We start from the raw sequence: 16746 nt of genomic DNA, 5'->3' as shown, positions 1-16746 counted from the left end.
AATTTGATACTTGAATTAAAATAAAATCAAAAATTTCAAAAACAGTTTGTGATATCTCCAAGGTCATTAGTGTGGACTTGGACGATTAACTGTGAGGGAGTTGGATTCTTTAACACTGCCAAATCTGTAAAGTTTGTTGATAGGGGGAGCGGATTAGAGAATTTGATTGATAATATGAAAACATTGTTAATTATAAATGTTTGAGAATTGCAGATGTTATACCAGACTACGATCCCGAAAGCCGAGTCTAAGGGGGAGTCTGAAGACGAGCTCAACGCAAACGGAAGCGTGCAAAGAGCCAGGTATCGTTCCTGGAAGAGCTTGTAACCGGAAAGCAAGGTGTCGATCCCAAAGCACGGAAGCTTGACGAAAGGGGGAGCCTAACGAAGAAAAGAGTTTATAGAAAGGAGAAGCTGAAGCTGAAAACAGATCCACGGGGATTCTGTTCAAACAAAAGAGAGTCTACGTTGATGAAAACGTGTTAAAGCTTCAAGAAGACTCAAAGAGAGAGAGAGAGAGAGAGAGAGAGAGAGAGAGAGAGAGAGAGAGAGAGAGAGAGAGAGAGAGACAAGACGCTACGAGATTGACTGCGGCAATATCCAAGGGGGAGTCTGTTAGTACATTCATGTCTATAGCCTTCGTCAATCCGAGCCGCAGCGAGAAACAAAAGAAAGCGAGATTAATATTGTTATATTAGTGATAGCTAGTCATAAAGGCAAGGTGGCATAATTGTAATTAATGAGAAATCTCATTAAATGCCTTAGACTATAAATAGGAGATTATGTCATAGATTAAGAGACTTTTGCTACATTTGTCATTTGGAGCTTTCTAGATCTAGAGAGAGAATCTAGAGAGAGAAAGTGATTCAAGGTGCTGTACAATATCAGATTTCTATTAGAATCACGATTATATTACATCATGTGTGTTCGGTCGCGTTCGTGTACGGATTCCGCACGTTATACGTTCGTTTCGCAATCGTTTCGGAGTCAAAACCGGTCCTACAATGAGGGTGTTGGTTTTACCGAGGGTTGTTACACTAGGAGATTGTTTGGGTGTTTGTTTTGCAAGTTCAAGTGAGGTGGTGGAACTAGATTGGAAGCCAAGGCTTCCACAGTTCACACTCTGTTATTAAAGAATCGTCTATATTGCGAATAGGGATCGGAATAACATACAACACTTAGGAAAATATCAGAACGAGGTGAAACAGGGCCTTTCGTGCGAATGGCTGGCCATTCGTGTGAGAGGTTCTGTTTCGAGGCGAAAATAGTTCGGTTTTGTTTGAACTATTCACCTTCTTGGCTGGAATCGACCTTAACACTAACCCATAACTATAGACTTAGCTTGTGAGCTTAGTGGGCTCGTATTCTCGTCAAGTTTTGTTAACATAAAGTTGTTTTGTAAAGGTTTGAAAGACAAACTTCAATCTTCAGCTAGGTCCTCATTATGTTTGAGAGTTGTTATCAGATTGCCAAGGCAGATCTGAGAAACCAAGTTGTAATGACTGAAGAAGTGTAGAAAAGTTAGTGGAAAAGTAGAAGAATTAAGAGGAATTAAAGTGTTAGTGAGCTTTAGGCTCGTTTAGAATGTTGCTGGAAAGTGTTCACCTGAGATGTTCGATTTCAGTATGCTAGAGAGAATTTCGGAGTTGTGGAAGGTGAGAAATGAGGGTGAGGGTTCGTATTTATAGGCTTAATGGGCTTTAGGGACGAATGGGCAGGAGCGGTTGGACCATCCGCACGAAAGGGTTCCTTTCGCACGAAAGGTGCCAATCGCTTGGAATGTTGGGTTTTGGTCCGTTTCGCGTATAATTATCCCGTTTTAAGCGTTTTAAATGTGTACGTGCAATGTATAAGTGTAATGTATGAATAAAACATGTATAAAATGAATTTGTATGAATAACAAGTATAAATTTGCGTATGAATGTAACAAGTTTGCAAGTAAGTATGTGAAATAAGTATGACATAATGTATAAAAAGGATCAAGTTTTATCATGATTCAAGTTTCAGATTACAATGCTTGGAAATGAACGGCGAATACAAAGAGAATACATGTTTCCATAAATAGAAATACAAACAAAGTTTCTAAATAAGGAAAGTTCCAAAAAGTGAGGCGTTACACACTATAACTAAGATAATCTCTTAAAAAACCCAAAGTGCGGAAATCATCAAAGGATACATAAAAGATGAGTCGGAACCTAGTGATTCTATCTTGTCTATTTGTGTCTTTTATTATTTTAGTTTCTTTCTTTTTAATTACTAAAAAATATTTAGACGTTGACGTTATTCTAGTATTAAAAGCTCTTGTGTCCTTGGATGACCTCGGTATCTTATCATCACTATACTACGCCAACGATGGGTGCACTTGCCCTAGCATGTTGTAGAGAGTGATTGTGTTATATCGTGTTTATAAATTTAAAGCTTGATATACGAGTAAAAGTGCTTAAAAGTATACTAAAAATTGTACACCCTCCACTCACGCTAGACCTTTGTCTAATAAGTCTTGGAGTTGGGTAGACAGTTCTTGAATTTCCGATGGAGCTAAACGATACGAAGATTTAGCCACCGGTGCAGCTCTAGAAACTAAGTAGATGTGAAATTCAACCTGTCGCTGTGGGGGAATATATTTATCTAGGCTTGATTTCAATTTCTTAACAAAAAGTTCAAAAAAATTTAGCCCATGCCAATGATTTTGGTTTGACGAATTACTGAACAAAGAGAACCAAATGGCCACCAATAATGAAACCGAGTGATTTTAAAACCCCCTTAAACATAATTATGGTTTCTGGTGGTGGAGACTCAAAACCCAATAAACCAAAAATTTTGTGTTTCCCGCTACGGGCACCCCACTAGTATCAATAACGACATTAGACAATATTAGAGCACCCATAATGTACAACCTTCAAAACCCTCTACAAACCGTCACCTCATCATCACATCAGATTTACAAACTTCTCTTAAAAACCCTCACTTTCCCTTAACGTACAAACCTACTGAAAATTATTATATGTGTGTTTGTGTGAGTGGAGGACCCACAAAAGAAGTCCGTAGGAGGTTCTGCAGTCTGGACTTGAAACGAACCATACGACTCTCACAATGTGAGGAAACGAGTGATTTGATCCGTGGGAGGTAGGGCTAGCATGGTGCGGTTCGGTTCGGTTCGGTTAATGCCTATAACCCAAACCATAACCACACACTTCGGTTATAAAAAAAATCATAACCATTTGGTTTCGGTTATCAAAAAGTTCAAAAAAAATTAGCCCATGCCAATGATTTTGGTTTGACGAATTACTGAACAAAGAGAACCAAATGGCCACCAATAATGAAACCGAGTGATTTTAAAACCCCCTTAAACATAATTATGGTTTCTGGTGGTGGAGACTCAAAACCCAATAAACCAAAAATTTTGTGTTTCCCGCTACGGGCACCCCACTAGTATCAATAACGACATTAGACAATATTAGAGCACCCATAATGTACAACCTTCAAAACCCTCTACAAACCGTCACCTCATCATCACATCAGATTTACAAACTTCTCTTAAAAACCCTCACTTTCCCTTAACGTACAAACCTACTGAAAATTATTATATGTGTGTTTGTGTGAGTGGAGGACCCACAAAAGAAGTCCGTAGGAGGTTCTGCAGTCTGGACTTGAAACGAACCATACGACTCTCACAATGTGAGGAAACGAGTGATTTGATCCGTGGGAGGTAGGGCTAGCATGGTGCGGTTCGGTTCGGTTCGGTTAATGCCTATAACCCAAACCATAACCACACACTTCGGTTATAAAAAAAAATCATAACCATTTGGTTTCGGTTATCAAAAAGTTCAAAAAAAATTAGCCCATGCCAATGATTTTGGTTTGACGAATTACTGAACAAAGAGAACCAAATGGCCACCAATAATGAAACCGAGTGATTTTAAAACCCCCTTAAACATAATTATGGTTTCTGGTGGTGGAGACTCAAAACCCAATAAACCAAAATTTTTGTGTTTCCCGCTACGGGCACCCCACTAGTATCAATAACGACATTAGACAATATTAGATCACCCATAATGTACAACCTTCAAAACCTTCTACAAACCGTCACCTCATCATCACATCAGATTTACAAACTTCTCTTAAAAACCCTCACTTTCCCTTAACGTACAAACCTACTGAAATTATTATATGTGTGTGTTTGTATGTGAGTGGAGGACCCACAAAAGAAGTCCGTAGGAGGTTCTGCAGTCTGGACTTGAAACGAACCATACGACTCTCACAATGTGAGGAAACGAGTGATTTGATCCGTGGGAGGTAGGGCTAAGAATGGTGCGGTTCAGTTCGGTTAATGCCTATAACCCAAACCATAACCACACACTTCGGTTATCAAAAAATCATAACCATTTGGTTTCGGTTAATGCAGTTTCGGTTAATCGGTTAGTTACGGTCAATACGGTTTCGATTCGGTTATAGGTCGGTTTTTTATCGTTTCTAAAGTTAGGCTTTAAATGTGAGGGTTATGCAAAATTCATGTGCAAAAAAATAAATAGACATAATTAAAGCTTATAGAATTATCAATTATATATCACTACCACATGCATACAAAATTCAAAAACAAAAGTAACACGTGTTGACACGTGTTATGTGGAAGCATACATACAAACACAAAATACATACAAACACAAAGTGGCTAGAGTTTTAAATTCAGTGAGGTTGCATCATATGGTTAAAAGACTTAAATGCTTCACAAAAAAATATGGATTGGGCCATAGTTAAACACTCAAACACCAACTTAAAAACCGTTGGATTCGGCCATGTATAAAACATCGGTTTGGTTCGGTTATTTACGGTTATAAAACTAAGAATAACTATTACCAAACCGCAACATGCGGTTGTTAAAAATATAAATAACTGACCCTTTGGTTATTTCGGTTATTTCAGTTTGGTTTTTTTGGTTATTTCAGTAACGGTTCAATTAATTCGATTTTATGCTCACCCTGGTAGGAGCGAGGTAGCTTGGAACGGACAAACAAATAGTTGTTGGTTGTGTGTTACAAAATCATTTTATATGTATTGCCCCATCCATCCCAAGTGTTGACTGAATCAGTCGCATCTGAAGGCGTTCATACCAATCTCTCGTCCCCTCGACTTTGTCAAGAACCATAACCCTAAATTATTATTATTATTATTATATTACAATCCACATCGATCGCATGAAGAACAGCACACTCTTCTTCTTCTTAGTATTATTAGTATGTCCCAATCCGATGTTTCATACAGGTATCCCAATTCAAACTTTAACCCTTTAATTTTGATTTCATCATGTTTAGGTATTCGATTTCAATATGTTTGTTGTTCATTCGTATATTAATTTGATTAATTGATTTGATTAAAGTTATTTTAGATGTGTTGGATTCAATAGAACGATTGTTAGCTTGCAACAAACTACGATATCCAGTCTCAATTGTTAGATGAGCTAATTTGTAGTAGTTTTATAAAATTAGGGCATCACCTCTTTGTTTGTACCCATTTTATAAATAGATTCTTTACTTGACTAGTAAGTATTCCGTATTCGAGTAACACTTGTCGGTTGCTCCGAGATTTCCCCTCAGTGTTCTAAACAGCGGGTATGAGGTGCAGCAAGGCAACGCTTTTTTGCGTCCTCGCTTTGGAGCACTTTGTGCTTTTTAGACATAATTTATACCATAGTTATTAAAGGCGCTAGGCGCACTCAAGGTGCATAGGCCTCACCTGGGGCCTAGGCGTAAAGCGCAAAAAAAGCGGGGGCCTGAGAAAAATAAAGCGCATAATGAAAAAAATTAAAACATATTATGTGTTAGAAAAAGAATACTATTCTTCAAATAAAATAAACAAAATCTATTATATAACACTTTTAGCACCAATAGTTCTAAAATATTAGTGTAGAAAAGTAGTTTTCCTTAGATAAAAGTAGAAATCTGGCTAGAATCTTGTCGGAATTTAGAGAGTTTGGCCGGAATTTGTGCCTGAACCATCAACTCGAGAATTAAAGCGCAATTTCCTCTACTTAAAGCGCAACTGCCCTGCCTCGCCTGAAAAATGGGCCTAGGCGCAAGAGGCGATGGCTTTTAGTAACTATGATTTATACATGTTTGATAGCAAAAGCAAAGCTGCATATGGTATCTTTTGGTTGTAGTTTGTAGATAGTGTGTTATTTAGTGGTGACACAAGAGTTTTATTTGTAGTCTTAATTTTATGTTTGTCTTTTGTATATTGATCAGCAGATCATGCCATTTCAAGAACAGGTATTCTACTTCATGTTGAATGAACATATATCATATATGCTTATTTTTTTAGGATCTCACTTGCTTCTTTGATATGTTGTTGAATGACCTTTCATTGTTAGTTTACGAGAATATGAAAAATGACGTAAACGCATTCTCAACAACAATCAGACTATATACAAATAAAAATCTTCCAGTATATTAGCTAGAGTATCCAAAGACATAAATTAGGTTAGAACAGTTTGTGTTCTCGCATGAAAAAGTTCTAACAGTTTATCTTGATTCAATATCTATACGTATGTTATATATATATATATATATATAAAGGCACTTTGGTATTCAAATGGATGTAACACAGCTTATGTGCTAATCTTTTCGTTGTTTTCTTTGTAACAGTTGTGGTTCATGTGGATACCCTTTAAATCTCGCATCCTCAAATCGTATAACATCCGAAATCGGCTCTAAGTATCGTAAATCCATAAAAAAAGGTTCTATATCTTTCGAATCCATCGATCTTAGTCGATTCACTCAATTAGATGAGCCAACTTGTTTTCCTGTCTGTCTAAACAATCAAGGTTCAAAAACAAAGTTGTTATGTCGCCAATGCGGTGTTCAAATAGGATACGGATACGGAGACACACATACGATGCATGATATCGAATCATCCACCATACCCAACTCACATTATAAACAAATTGTCATAAAAATCCGAGCTTTACAACCATTAGATACCGCAGACCAACTATCTACAAATGACGGTAGGTGATCAAACCGGTCACTCTGTTATTATGCATCTTCCCGACGATTGTTTGTTTTTCATTTTCGAAAAATTTGATTCTAGTGTTGACCGAGAATCCTTTGGTCTTACTTGTCATCGTCTGCTTCGTATTCAAAATTTAAGTCGTAGGTCATTGGAATTTGGATGTTCGTTCTCTCGATTAAACCATTCGTTGTCTAAACCTACCATTGACGTAGATTCGTACATTCTTGACAAGTTAATTAAACGTTTTAGACAACTAGAGTTCTTATCATTATGTGGGTGTGTAAATCTTCAAGATTCAGGTTTAAGTCAATTGCAAAATTACGGGTCAAAGTTGAAGTCTCTGTATCTCGATTGTTGTTTCAAGATTACAGACGTAGGACTTTCTTTAGTTGCTATAGGTTGTCCGAATTTGTCGTTCGTTAGTCTTTATCGTTGCGCTATAAGCGATAACGGGTTAGAACTCTTAGCTAAATCATGTCGGTTTCTACAAGACTTGAATCTCGAGTGGTGTTCCCTCGTAACCGACTCCGGAATTTTCTCTATTACGAACAATTGTCGTGAGCTTCGAGCGATCAAGATTTCTCATTGTGAGAAAGTTAAAGGAGTCGGGTTTGAAGGATGTTCTCAAACGTTGGCCTGTTTGGAAGCCGATTTTTGCAAGCTTGAACCCGAGGGCATAATGGGAATTTTAAGTGGAGGCGGGCTCGAGTATCTGAATGTTTCTTCTCTTAGTTGGTGCATACGGGGCGATGGTTTAAGAGCGATTGGTGGTGGGTTTGGTAAAAATCTTAGAACGCTAAATTTTCGGTTATGTAGAACTGTGAGTGATGAAACAATAATGGAGATCTCAAAAGGGTGTCCGTTGCTGAAAGAGTGGAACTTGTCTTTATGTACTGAGATCAAGCTCTCGGGTTGGGAGTCGATTGGGAAATATTGTCATAATCTAGAAAAGCTGCATGTAAACGGGTGTCGGGGCCTTTGTGATAGAGGTTTAATAGCTTTAAGGAACGGGTGTAAACGTCTCTCGGTTGTTTATATCACGAGATGTCAGCAAGTGAGCATGTTAGCGATCACGTTGTTCAAGATTGCAAGATGGGATGTTGAAATGAAGCTTGAAGAAGTTATGTGTATTATGCCTAAACATTTCTTTTGATGATTTTCAATGGAAGCTAGCATAGCATGAAGTGTAATTGCTAAAATTCAACAACTGTTTATGTGTTTTGACTTTTGACTGAGTTGGTCTTGATATATATAGTAAAGAACTGATTAATTTACGTATTTAATAACTAGCCTAAGACCCTTCGAGTTTCGCAGGTGGCTTAACACATAAATATATAACTTAAAATTGTTGAAATAATCCTTTGAAAGAAATAAACGTTCAAGGAAATCCATCTCTCTACCCACGGGTACATAATGTATTAAACGAAGTTAGATTCAATCTAACTTTAAAAAATTAAACTAAAATTAAGGTAAGGCATCTAAAGTTTGTTGAGTTTCGAATCAAACCATATACCAAGTAAGATGACAGATGTTGAAATAAGCAATTACGGGTTCTATAGCCTAAGGTTCAAACTATGTCATTAAATAAAATAAAATAAAAAGACATGTTTTCAGTTGGCCGACATTAGGGTTTCGCATCGATGTCCAAAACGGGTGAGTTTTAGGGTTTGTTATATGTGAGATGATTGAGAGGAGAAGGATAAGGATTCACACATGTTGAAATTGAATGAAACATCTGGCGATTAATTGAAGAGGAAATGGCAATAAAGAGCCCTGCAAGATGCAAAGATATGAAATTAGGGTTTAAAGAAGCGCGTGGAAAAGCCTTTTAGTTTTAGCGCTCAAAATCAATCAAGTTGGAACAATACAATGCCACGTGGCATAAGTTTATTTTGCTTTATTAAAAGTAGTAGATAAGGAAATTTTATTACAAACACAATTTACAAAAAAAAAAAAAAAAAAAAAAAAACCCTACAAAATTGCGCGACTTGTAAGCATTGCACTAAAAATGAGGCTAAACCCAGGCTCAATAAGCATGGTATCAGAAGCACTCCTTACATAGCATAAACTACATCAATTCCTATGTGAGCGATTCCACACATGAACACTCTTGTAACTTCTTCACAATCTCATACTTGTGTTCTGCATATTCAGATAAAAAGTGAGCTAATACTATTACACTAACTTTAAAAGGATAAAAAATCACTAACCTTAGGAAAGCTACAGCAAATCCATTAGCTTTCTCTATCAACTCTATAAAATTTATCAGTTGTAAGGTTGTTAATAGCGAATGTTCATGTCTTATCCTTGCGAAGTACATCCCTTCCCGTCATTTCTTTTATTGCAGTCATTCTTTTAGTAAAAACATACATATCACATTCTTTTAAATCATTTGAACTTGAACTTGGAAACATAAGGATTACATGAGACTTGATTTAAACAAAATGTAGAAATTAATGTATGAGATATATGAGAATTAAGGACCATTCACTTGAAAGGGTCGTGACTTCGTACCTTCCTCTAAAGTACCTTCCTCTAAATCTTCCCCTTCCACCACATCCTTTAACCCTTATAGTTATGATCCACAAAGTTATAACCAATATAAAATTTTGAGCAGTTCAACAAAAAAAATGAAGTATACACACAAAAATAATCATCTTTCAATCAAGGAGTCAAAAAAACCATTTGCGAGCAAGAGCATCACTAAAAACTTGTTACTTTGTATTACACTGGTTGAACATGCAACTTTTTTTAGTATTCAATATTCAACATAACAAGACATATTTTTTTTTTTTTTTTGACTAAAACAATCTCATGAAGAGTTTTCAAACTTTAAAATGAGTTTTTTTAACGTCGTATGTTATAATAACTCTACTCCTAAATTACACCAAATTATATTTATTTTATCCCATGACAGTAATTGAACCCTAATCCCAACCCCCCCTAAATAGGCAAGAGCCTCTACCACTCAAGCAAAGTATTCAACACAAAAGTGAATTAGATATTGACAAATCCCAACTTACTTGCAGCTAGGGCTGTTCATGAGCCGAGCCGAGCCAGGCCAAGCTCGGGCTCGACTTGATTATAAACCAAGCTGGCTCGGCTCGGCTCGGATTTAAAACCGAGCTGAAAATCTAAGCTCGGGCTCGGCTTGGTTTTAAACCGAGCTAGCTCGGCTCGGCTTGGTTTGGCTCGATTTTATAAAAAAAAAACTAATATATACCTCTTAAAATTTAATAGCCTAAAATATTATTCAATAATTTAAAAGAATATATTCAAAATAAGTTCAACCTAATACAGTTCAAACCAAAATCAAGTTTAACAACGCAAAATAAGTTTTAATTTCAATAAAATACAATATTAGTTCATTAGTATGGTAATCAATCTTTAAATATGCCATAAATATCAAATTACAAACCTATATACATGTAAATAATAATCAGTTTTTTTGTAATATATTATAATGTATATAAAATTAAAACTTATTATAAGTAAAATAATTCGAGCTAAACCGAGCCGAGCTACAAAGCAAGCCGAACCGAGCCAGCTCGGCTCGTTACGAGCCGAACCGAGCTAGGCTCACTCTCTAACCAAGCCGAGCCGGCTCGGCTCACTTTTAAACCGAGCCAAATCGAGCGAGCTTTTTCCGAGCTAAATCCGAGCGAGCTCCGAGCCGCGAGCTTTTTAAACAGCCCTACTTGCAGCATAGTGCAAAACTTAACACCAAAATAAACTCGATGAGACCTTTAAGATGAGGTACTATGTTGAATATGGTTATAGAACTTTTTATTACACATTAATCATTGCTATTAATAAAGTTAATTAGATAGTAACAAATCCCAACGTACTTGCAACATACTGCAAAACTTCACACTACTTATTTAATTCTTTAATATTTACTTAGATAACCTTCATGGGATAAAGTAAATAAGTTTATATTCGAAATCATGTTTAAAAAAGCATATAAATATGTGATTGTGTTAATATACACTGCCATTAATAAGTTCAAAAATCATGAATGGTTTAGCAACTTTTATGCCATATAACAGAGACGTCACACCGCCCTATTGTGGATCCATAAATCAGCTGCTTAGGGAAAACCATAGGAACATAAGGCCTGAAAACCAGCCAGGCCCACCAATACAACATATACCCTATTTGGGCCTTCGAGATGTGTAAACCAGCAACCCAAAGTTGGGCATCAAGGAGCTGCAATTGGCCATAATTTGGGCCATCACTCGTTGCTTAATAACCCAGCACTGGGCCTTCGAAAACAGAATAGTCCACCAGTAACTATTAAGCCTTTTGTATACCCCTCTTGTACCCCCGAAAGAATTCTGAACTGACTGATTAGAGGCCCGGTACTGCAGCGACCAGCTCATCTGAGAATACCCCATCTAGATCATATAACCCCGGAAACCCAACACAGAACCATCAGGCGTAATACAACAATACCAAAGCCATATAATGGGATCCAAACTCAGAGCAGACATACGGACACCAGTATCGCATAATGAGAGAACCTGAATAAAAAGACAGACCGCATTACAGCCTGACCATATGAGTCTGCAGGTCTTCTAGACACCTTCTGCCGTTTTTACAGTTTTACCCCTGCAGATATACTTTAACTTCTGCCTTATGAAACCTGTCAACATGCCACACCCGAACCCCAACACTATAAACCAACAGATGTGCAGTCTTTGGAGGGCCTCTTAATCAGTATAACAGCAATGCTTTAACATGTAAGCCAACAAAATATCCGGAACTTGGTCGTTTAAACCCCGACCCTTAATGACGAAGCTACCCATGGCCCAAATAGAATGAAGCACATAGTTCCGCTGGCTGAACCCCCAAACATGCTTAGCCAGCAGCCATCGGAAATTATCATGGGCCATAAACAGCATACCATAACCTGAACCATTGTCGTACCCATAAGTCTGAAGCAACCAGTTCTTCTTTTTTGAACAACTTTAAATGCATCAAAATCAACCAAGCTTAATTGGTTATCAGATGGATGAATAAGAGGTGGCTGACAAAAAAATACAATGTCAGTGAGAGGAGAAAGGGAATAACTTTAATAAATAGATCTGAAGAACCACTCGCAATAGCACCCAAACAATAAAGTCATCGAGGTTGCCTTCCAAGATCCACCCGACTTTATCGTTACATTTCCTTTAGTTACCTTGCGTATATTGAATCTCACCTAAACGGTAATTTTTCTTTTTATAAGATGCAAAAATAGAAATTCGGTGGAAAAATAGTTGACAAATTAGACGCAACCCATGGATTCGGGTCCTCCACAATTGTCATTTTATCCCCATTCTTTGTTATCCGGTCTCTGCTCTTTTAAAAATGAATATTAGCAACGTATTGTCACCTGCAACTGTCCAGTTATGTTCATCAAATAAACTGAAAAACCAGTTTCCAGTGATAAAAACACCTCAAAATTTCAATCACTGATCTCAAATAACACACATATAACTAAAATATAGCAGTTTAGAAACATCAATAAGTGTCTTGCATTTATCACACATCACTTACATGGGTACCACTTCATTAACACAAATAACAACCTAAATACATTATTGGATGCGTATAAATGTAATAAATCTCCTTTTAAGTGTATGTACAGTACGTATATGAGCAAAGTGAGGGTAGTTGATATCATTCTATCATATGGACCCCTACATATTTACCCTCTCATCCATCATGGTAAGATTGATAAGTAAAATTGAAGTACAACAAAAAAAACACATGCTAATAACCGAGATCGAATCAAGCGCCATAAATTCAGACTCACCGTGTAGAATCTGGATCACTTTGAGCGCCATTTGGCAACAAAAAATTGCTTTAGAATCTCATAAGCCAACTCCTTAACAACTTCGATGCTTAGATCTCCTTCACACTGAATATCACAAGCCCGGTCGGCGATAATTTGGGTTTGTCCTTGTAGAGTTACTGTTGTTAAAAAAGGTGGAGGTGGCGAAACGGCAGATTGAGTAACCGGTAAATTAGGTTCGGGTTAAAAAATACTTTCCAAACCTTTATTTAAAAAATCTCACTTTTTGAACTAAACATTTAACAAATGCTTCTTCAAAATCACCCCGCGCAGTAAGTTGGTCTAGTAGCCTTCTCCTGAGCTGCAATAAAAAATGTCAGATAAACAAATAACAAAATTGTAGTTTATATTCTCGAAAGTAAGAGTTGACTAAAATTAATCCAAATTATATAGGTAATGAGTCAAATGGGTAAAATCTAAGAATTTTGGCTAAATATGAAATGGGTCAAATCGCTTCATTTAGTCGTCCCATGTACCCTGAACCCGACTCTGAGTCAATAATTTCCAAAACTACATATAATATACAATTGCTTTTAAACTATTTGCACGTATATAAAATTGATTTTTCAAGTAAAGCACTTTATGTCTAGGCCTCTAAGGCCATGGGGTATGGGGCGGGGGTTTGGGCGGGGGTTGGCTGAAAACGCCCAAGCCACCACCCCGAGGGCTTGGGTTGGTGCGTGGGTTTGGGCGTGGCCCCATTGGCGTGGGTTTGAAGCCGGGCGCGGGGCGGGCTAGTAAGTGACATGGCAGGCTCTCAATGGCCAAACCAAACTCATGCCCCCAACCCAAGCCCCACCATACCCTATGGGCGTGGGTTTGAGTGGTGGGGGGGGGGGCTCCCATTCCACGTGTCAACAAATGCCCAAACCCAAGCCCAACCCATGCCCCACCATACCCCACGGTCTAACTATTTCACCAACAGTAGAAATTGTTTTACGTCCAGATTTAGATAATAGAAATAGTAACAATGTCAAAACAAATAGCGAAGCAAGCATTGCAAACGAATAAATCAGCAAAATATGCAACGTTTTAAATTAATTTATGACATAATCAGCTAGTAATCAATTAGCAAGCAGTAGTTGAATATATGAATGACAAACACAATGTATCTTGTAAGCTTGGTATCGAGAATAAACCAAACCATAAGTCAAAATCTAATCAAAGGCGTTATCAAAATTATTTTGCACCTCATCATCTTGCTTACTATGGCCGTCACAAACACAATGGGAATAGTCATCAGGGTGTTCAGTTCAGTTTTCTTGGTTGTAATAACAAAATGTAGCCTGCTAAGAAAAATCATGTTGATCATGAGAATTCGGGAAAAGATCATAGCAAGTATAGACCAAACAGTAGGTGGCAAAATGCTTAATACAAAAAGGCAAATTAAACAAAAATCACCTCCGATTTCGAGAATCTTTAGAAGCGTATAGGAAGAAGGCACAATTACTTAGGTTATTCCCAGTAGTGATCCGGCATCCATATTTCGCCATTTAGAAATATCTATTTTACCTGTCAATTTTCATCAGTTAACATACCTAACAACACATACATGCTTAGAATAAATTCCTTTTTTGTGAAACCCTAAAACAAAATAACAATTAATCTGTGTTTTCGTGACATCCCACCAGTATCAAACCACAGGAATACACCATAAATATAAGTATACAAAATCTGACCGAGAAATCAAAATAATCATATGAAATAACAATTTTTCCCAAAAAAATTACGATTTATGAGAAGAACAATAAGAAAACATCTTGACCGAGAGATCAAAAGAATCTATTGAAATACACCATGACATTACATATAAGCATAAAAAATAGAAACATAATATTATTAACGAATTAAAGAAGATCAAGGGACATGCATCTAACCGATTGAAGAAGATCTTCCACAATATGAACGTCGGAGAGTATAGCCTCCTTGTTATATCCGTGAATGAAGATTCTGGATTTACATCTAGGGTTTTATAATCAAGAAAGGAAACGGTGAAGCCAATTCGCGTTTCGTAGAATCAACTTATTGATGATTGATTGTGGTTTCCGTATGAAGTTGAAGAGATGATTGTGAAACGGTATCGATATTAATTAGGTTAAGAAAGATGGAGGAAAAGAAGAGATGCGTAAGGGAACAATGGAATTGGCGGTCAATTGGAAAAAATAGGGTTTCATCATATGCCAAGTGTCAATTAATGGGTTAAGATTATGACAAGTGGCTAAAAATTATTTTGTTTTATTAGAAGTAGTAGATTCAAAGTTCATTACTTTTATTGTGTATTTTTGGAATCGTTGAATTTGGGTTATTGTTTCTTGATGATGACCAGGATATAGTTTTTAGTCTTTTACGCTCTGTTACCGAGTTAACTTAGACCATAGGTAATGGTTAATGCCCACTAAGACCATGTGTAGTGGTAACACCTTATAATGCCCCCACCATGGGGCATTATCCGACACGTGGCGTCCTAGTCAGCAAGGGGGCATTATAGCAAAAGTGGCGTAGTGGGAATAATGCCCAAATAATGTCCCTTTCAATCCTTAAACAAAAAAAAAAACAAAAAAAGAAAACAAAGTGATTTCTCATTGGTGGGTCAAACATAAGTCAAAGCTCCAACAATGCAAAATGGCGTTTTAATAATCACGCCTGATTCAATTTTTTGGAAAAATAACGCCCGGTAACGCCGGGTGTAGTGGTTACCGGGGCGTTATAGGGCGTTTTTTTTGAAAAAATTTTATAAATCACGCCCCACTACACACGGTCTAAGGGGATTTTTTCACCACATCATCATCATAATGCCCTTTTAAAAAAGGTGTAATGGTTAATTCCCATTTCATTTATTACTTTCCATTATTTTTCTTCTCTTTGGGCATTATTATAGAAATGTCCCTCACTCTTCATGCCCATATAATGCCCATGAGTAATGGTGTAAGGGCATTATCAAAATCTTTCATGCCCTTATAAAGCCCCATTACATATGATCTTAACGAGGGAAAAGAAAAGAAAGTAAAAGTGAGAAAGGAAAGGACGAGAAAGGATTTAAAAAAAACTAAAAAATTTAGCCTAGTTTTCCTTTCATTTCCTTCCTTAAATGAAACTCGGAAACACGACATGTTTTATTTTCTTTTCTTTTCCTTTCTTAAATGAAACTCTGGAACACAAAATATTTTTACTTTCTTTTTGTTACTTTTCCTTTCCTTCCATTAGTAAACTCTGGTCTCTGGAACACAGTGTTAGTTTCCAACTTTCTATATAATCTCGTAAAACCAATTTCAGTTCAGAACGGGATTGCGGCGCAGTTTATTGTCCGTCTACCTTCTGTCCTTATGTAGTTTGCCCTGTTGATTGGAATAAAACATATTTTCCCTATTTCAGTTCTTGTTCCTTTACAAAAATAATGTATATATAATGCGTGTTACTAGAGTAGATCATATAAAAATGGTGAGAACCAACCAATATAATTGTGTATGTGGATTGATTGTTGAGTAGGCATGGTGTAAAATGGATATGGTTTGTTTTGGTAAATTCATAATTCATGCTACCTATTTATTTTCTTGATTTACGTTCTTTTTGTTTGTTCATCGCAAGAACCAAGCCATATAGGAAGCTTTGAGTTTCAAAGTTAGATGAAGTAGATGGATTGTTGTTGGTGTTTACCGATCATAACCAAGGAGACGTAGAGCGGTTTTTGTTTTTGTTTTCTTGAATTGATAAATAGCAATGTGTTGTTTTAGGTTTATTTATTGTTTTTAGGTCGAGGATCAAAATAGCATTATTTTATTTTATTATATCTTGAGAAAAGTGTCTGGATAGTGTTTGTGGTTTGTTCCGTTTTCACCTATAGCCCCTACACTTCCCTTCACTTTCGTTCTCGGATAGTCCCTGACATGGATGGGGTTAGTT

The 16746-nt window shown here is 36.8% G+C and overlaps 1 protein-coding gene and 1 long non-coding RNA gene across 2 annotated transcripts; one reads left to right on the top strand and one right to left on the bottom strand.

Annotated features, from left to right (window-relative positions):
- The first annotated feature begins 4910 nt into the window (after positions 1-4910).
- Positions 4911-8285, top strand: LOC110884023 (F-box/LRR-repeat protein 12). The gene is made up of 2 exons (XM_022131701.2): positions 4911-5261; positions 6641-8285. Exon 2 carries the CDS (start codon positions 6997-6999, stop codon positions 8158-8160), a length of 1164 nt encoding a protein of 387 aa, XP_021987393.1. The 5' UTR covers positions 4911-5261; positions 6641-6996; the 3' UTR covers positions 8161-8285.
- Positions 8286-10925: 2640 nt separating this feature from the next.
- On the bottom strand, positions 10926-14988 carry LOC110884022. Its single transcript, XR_002560838.2, has 4 exons — positions 14724-14988; positions 14248-14358; positions 14037-14132; positions 10926-13147 (listed from the first exon to the last, which is right to left on the bottom strand). It is a non-coding gene; the product is annotated as an uncharacterized LOC110884022 (long non-coding RNA).
- Between the last annotated feature and the right edge of the window lie 1758 nt (positions 14989-16746).

Source organism: Helianthus annuus, chromosome 6 (genome assembly GCF_002127325.2).
Source record: "Helianthus annuus cultivar XRQ/B chromosome 6, HanXRQr2.0-SUNRISE, whole genome shotgun sequence".
Taxonomy (NCBI): domain Eukaryota; kingdom Viridiplantae; phylum Streptophyta; class Magnoliopsida; order Asterales; family Asteraceae; genus Helianthus; species Helianthus annuus.
The sequence above is the reverse complement of the archived record's forward strand: the minus strand, read 5'-3'. Positions and strand labels throughout refer to the sequence as shown.

What these genes read in the sequence shown, in the direction of transcription:
- LOC110884023 (XM_022131701.2), top strand. Translation starts at nt 6,997, where the DNA reads ATGACGGTAGGTGATCAAACCGGTCACTCTGTTATTATGCATCTTCCC.